Below are 5,122 nucleotides of genomic sequence, written 5' to 3' on the forward strand. Positions count from 1 at the left end.
ATCGTTTTAAAGCTCAAAACACTTGAGTTTAGCCAAAAACCCTCGTTAGTCTCGAGACCAACATTCCAGTCTCAAGACCAAAATTCCAAAAAGCTTTTTTTGTTATCGATACCATGATGTTGATATCGATATTAATAGGTAAGTTTTGATACTCACGTAAACAATATCAATACCAAGGGTTCAACGACTATAATTTTGACAGTTAGGATGATTTGTTTCAAAACCAACTTCCCGATATCTATACCAAATGTGCATGTGAGCATTAAATGCTCAAAATTAATGAATCCAATGGCTCCAAATCATCCCCAAAGGCTAGAAACGGTTACAAACTCATTTCAACATATAAAAACAAATTGATGACACTTTAAGAATATTACAACACTTATTCAAGCAATCTATATCAAGAGAAAAGTTTTTTCAATCTCATTTTCCTTTTTTTATTGTAAATATAGTTTTTGTGAGCTTAATTTGTAAACACCTACGTCATAGAGGTTTTCTTGTTTACAATCTTTTATCCTTTTGTAAAAGGTGTTTTGGTTCTATCTTTGTAATCCCCTAAACCAATACGACACACACTCAACCATTTAGAATTCCACACAGAACCTAAAAACCCGAATTTTTAAGAAAACCCAAAATTTACTGAAATTATAAAAAAAACTTTGAAAAACTAAAATATCTCATTTCAACCCCATTACCAATCATTGCCGATCATCATCGTCATCGTCGAACGGTCACCCACCCGTCACTGCCCGCCCTGTAATCAATCGTTGTCCTTACCTCTCACAAATCTCCTAAATCTCTAAAAAATGGCTGTCCCTTTTTCCCATATATATGGGGTAAGGGGGAGGTAAGATAGTAGGCTACCCCCAACACCAGGTTGAGAGCAGCTTCCGTAAGAGACCTCCGAATTATGAAATGTTCCAATGCCCTAAATCTACTACTGAAATTGAAAAAGCACACTTCACAGATTCAAATCGGCAACTAATCGATGCTTGGTTTACAAGGAAGAGAAGTTAAACAAAACATAAATTGATTATTATCTTTTTTGGCTTTAATATACAAAAGGTGCCCAACGTATGTCCATTTTTCCAGTTTAGTGCCTAACGTTTTTTTGTTCTAGTTTGGTGCCTAACGTTTCATACCGTTACTCAAAATAGGTCACGCCGTGACGAACCGTTAGTTTTCTCCGTTAAGTGACACGTGTCACAATCTGGTAATTTTAAAAAATTATTTAAAATTAAAAAATTATATTATATTATTTTTAAAAAAGCAAACACAATAATTTTGAAATAATCCCAAAACTTTGAAAAATTTCATTTCAACCCAAAAATTATTTAATTTTCAAAAACAGTATCGATACTCATTAAAGAAATATTGATACTTAGGGTCCAATATCGATACTCCAAGGGTAAGTATCGATATTGATTATTTTTTAAAACATCTAAGCCAAATTTGGTATCAGTCTTCATGGGAGTATCGATACCCAAGGTAGACGTATCAATACTCCTTATAGGAGTATCGATATCGATACTGGGCATATTTTCAAAACATCTAACCTAAAAATTGTATTGATACCCAAGGAGAGGTATCGATACTAAAGGATCGATATCAATATCGATATCGAATGACTAGTATCGGTACCAGTGTACATTTTGGAGCATTATTTTTTAAGAAATTTTAAGAGGACAATGAGGTTTCCCAAGAACTCTATAATTACTTTCAAATAAGATTTCAAGTGGAAACGTTAATAATGATTAATCACACTTAGAAAAGAGATCAATTAGGGTGACATAAAACTAGCCTTGATTGATGCTCGGGAAACGATCAAGACACCCGAGTTCCTTTAGTAAAAATAATAGTGTTGAAGTATAGAATAAGTCCGAATATCCTTGGGTAGTGCGCAAGGCACTTTAAATGACTAACTAGGGCGCAAGGTCCGACACTCGCAAGGGGTGGGTTAGTCGAGGGTGTTGTGTCCGATATAAAGATTTTGGGCTTCATTCTCGATAGGCTAGATGAGTGTATGAGTTCTGAGATGCATAATCCATCAGCCGCACCATGATGTCTACCATAGAGTAGAGAGTGGGTATACGAGTATTCTGTATTTTATCAGTTAGCTTGAGCATGAAATGAACATTTTTAGTATGGTTTAGTTGTTAATGTGGCACTGGTCTAGTTAGCTCAGCGATTGTAATTTGTTTTCTTACGCAGATTCATAGGTGGAGCTATTGAAGAGCTTTTGTTGAGCCAAGATCTAGACCGATATTTCAGAGCAGAGTACGTCTCGAGTTCTTCTTTAGAGGGCATGTATATTTGTATACCTCATTTTGTATATTTGAGTCATAATTTGTTTTAAACGATAGTTTGTATAAATTGAATTATTATGTTTTTAGAGCTCCTGATGTAGACCGTTTTATATAAATGTTGTTGTTTTATTTCTTTATGAGTATTTACAAATGTTTATTATACTTGAGCAAGTAAAGAAAATTTTTTGTTAGCTACTTCGGTGAAAGTAAGTTTTTTAATGTTTTAAAAAACATTTTATTATTAGAAAAGTTAAAATTTAAAAAATATAACAGTAGAAACATAAATGTGTAACGGAGAAAACATTAAACACTTATTTTTAGCGAAAAATTCTTTAGGCACCGAATATTATTTCAAGATATTGTATAAGCACTTATTTTTACATTAAGCTATTTTTTAATTAAAATAAGTGCTTAATATCTTCTTATCATTTAAGATATTTAATCGTAAAAAAATTGTTATACAATCACAATTGAACACATACTTTTTTTAATTTCTTTTAATTATGTTATAAAAATTAAAATAATTAATTTAAAAAAATAATATTAATTAGGAATTGGTCAAGCAACTATTGATTGGCAAATGTTGTAATGGAAGATAACAAGATGATTCTAAAATGGCAACATAATGAAATTATAGACACTTACATGGTAATAAATAAGTGATATACTTTATATACTTATTTTTAATTAGAGATTTTTTATAAAAAATAATTTTTTTTATATTGTATAGATATGGGTTGAATGTTACCAGCAGCTGTAACTATTACCAGCAGCTCTAATAAAATCTTGGCACATATACTTTGTACTTTCCATGAAAATCCACTAAAAATATTTTGGGGATAATCACCATGCAAATCCTTTCTCTTTTGAAAACATTACAATCTAGTCCTTAAATTTTCAAATTTCACTTATTGAGTAATTTAATCCTGAATCGAACCATCATTTATCCAATAAATTTAATTGATCTAGACACTTTTCAACGATTCAAACGAATATTAAAATCCTCGAAAGAATGTTTTAATCATCGAAACTGAAAAAATCCGATCAAAGAAATCAAGATGTTACGTAAAATAATACACCTTTTGGAACTATATTCATGAAAATTTGAATATTAAAAAAAATTCAAAACAGATATTTTAATGAAAAAATGGTAAAGGAAATAGGGGAAAATATAAATATATGAATACAGCTGCCATTATGTTCTGCAGATCGAACACTAATATTTAGTTACTCTAACTTTTAATATACTATCGATGATTTGAAGAAGGTTGATACTACTACACCTGCAGAATGCTGGAGCCACATATTAGTGAGGGTGAGCACTGAGATCTGAAATATCTTCGATTAATTATTTATTTTATTGATGGTGTCCACCATGATATTTGAGTTTTCTTCCGTTAGTTACTTATTTTATGGATGATGCCCATCATAAAATTTATTTATACTAATCCAATTTTAAAAAAATTATATTGTTAACGTACGTATGACCACTTTGAAAAATATTTATGGATCCGTTGGTGACCAACTTGATTAATTTATCAAGAACAAGTAAAAAATATTAGAACCAATAATATCGGCAGCTCTTATTCTCATGAACCGAAAAAAGAAACTGATGGTACACTCCAAAGAGTTTTCTTAGCATCAAAGATGATGAGATTTTAAGGTTAGCATCATGAGATTTTAAGCAGATGAGAAACGGGCGCAGAAATTTATGTTAGGAGTGCGAACTTAAAAAATTATATTAAAAATTTTAGGAGATACAAAATTAGATAATCAATATAAAATACAAATAAAAAATTTAAAATATAAGAAAATTTAAAAATTTTAAATACACCCCTCGGTTCATCCTTGTATATAGCACAAAACCCATTACTTGATAATCAAAGTTTACATGAATATTTTACACAGGACAGGAACTTAAACTTCTGGTTACTACACAATCCTGATAAAAGTAAAACCGTAAATCATACCTTCATGACAGAAATATACTTTCTGGCGGATTAATTCATGAGAACTTAATACCAAAGGATGCCAATTAAATTGCTAATATAGCAGTACAAGGACCAGTGCAAGTTCAACCAGTAGAACTGCAGATGTACTATTTGAAACCCACTTATCTGAAACAAGACAGCATCACTTGTCTCCAAACAGGTAACCCAGAGATGAATCTCCGCCAGGAACCGATTTAACTTTTGTTGATGGACGATCCTGAAATCTCACAACACACAGTTACTTAGCTTAAAAGCTAAAATGAAGAACTAATAATATTTTCCATTTCAAGATGTGAAAGAACTCACGGTTATGAAGTTGCCTGAATTCTGTCCTCGAGCTCTATGATAATTGTTGGTAATGTTCGTCTCTTTGTCTTTCTGTGAACTTGGTTTGTTGGGAGTTGGGGGCTTCTCTGGGGTGATATCTATCCCGTATGGAGGCTGGATCGGTGGTGTTAGGGCTGCTGCACTTGGCTGCTCTTCGTCACTAAAGAGGTAGCCCAAGGAACTCCGGCCGCCGCCGTAACTACCACCTCTACTCATGGTTGGATTACTGCTAGAGTTAGCTGACAAGTAAATTTCAGACAAGGGAAAGAAAGGGAGAAAACCCTAATATATATATTGTGTTTAATTAGCTCTATGCCTAAGAATGGACCCAAGGGTGTTGAGGTAAGATAATATCCCTTAATTTTTTTTTTAATTTTTATGTTTTTTTATTAGTAATCTAATTCTTCACTCTTAAAATTTTAACATAAATTCTTAAATTCACACTCTTAGTAGAAAACCCTTCCGCCATACCTACTAGACCAATTATGTACATTAGCG

The 5,122-nt window shown here is 32.0% G+C and overlaps 1 protein-coding gene across 1 annotated transcript; it reads right to left on the reverse strand.

The window, feature by feature from the left end:
- Positions 1-4,179: 4,179 nt before the first annotated feature.
- LOC120172998 (protein SPIRAL1-like 5) lies at positions 4,180-4,904 on the reverse strand. The gene is made up of 2 exons (XM_039180301.1): positions 4,604-4,904; positions 4,180-4,514 (listed from the first exon to the last, which is right to left on the reverse strand). The coding sequence occupies exons 1-2, from the start codon at positions 4,838-4,840 to the stop codon at positions 4,440-4,442; spliced, it is 312 nt and encodes a 103-aa protein (XP_039036232.1). The 5' UTR covers positions 4,841-4,904; the 3' UTR covers positions 4,180-4,439.
- Between the last annotated feature and the right edge of the window lie 218 nt (positions 4,905-5,122).

This window comes from Hibiscus syriacus, unplaced genomic scaffold, assembly GCF_006381635.1.
Source record: "Hibiscus syriacus cultivar Baekdansim isolate YM2019G1 unplaced genomic scaffold, ASM638163v2 tig00111937_pilon, whole genome shotgun sequence".
Classification (NCBI taxonomy): Eukaryota; Viridiplantae; Streptophyta; class Magnoliopsida; order Malvales; family Malvaceae; genus Hibiscus; species Hibiscus syriacus.

Bases quoted from the DNA above. Each gene is read 5' to 3' on its own strand.
- LOC120172998 (XM_039180301.1), bottom strand. From the start codon at position 4,840: ATGAGTAGAGGTGGTAGTTACGGCGGCGGCCGGAGTTCCTTGGGCTAC. The intron at 4,515-4,603 runs GTGAGTTCTTTC...GTGAGATTTCAG, and splicing joins ATTCAGGCAACTTCATAACC to GATCGTCCATCAACAAAAGT.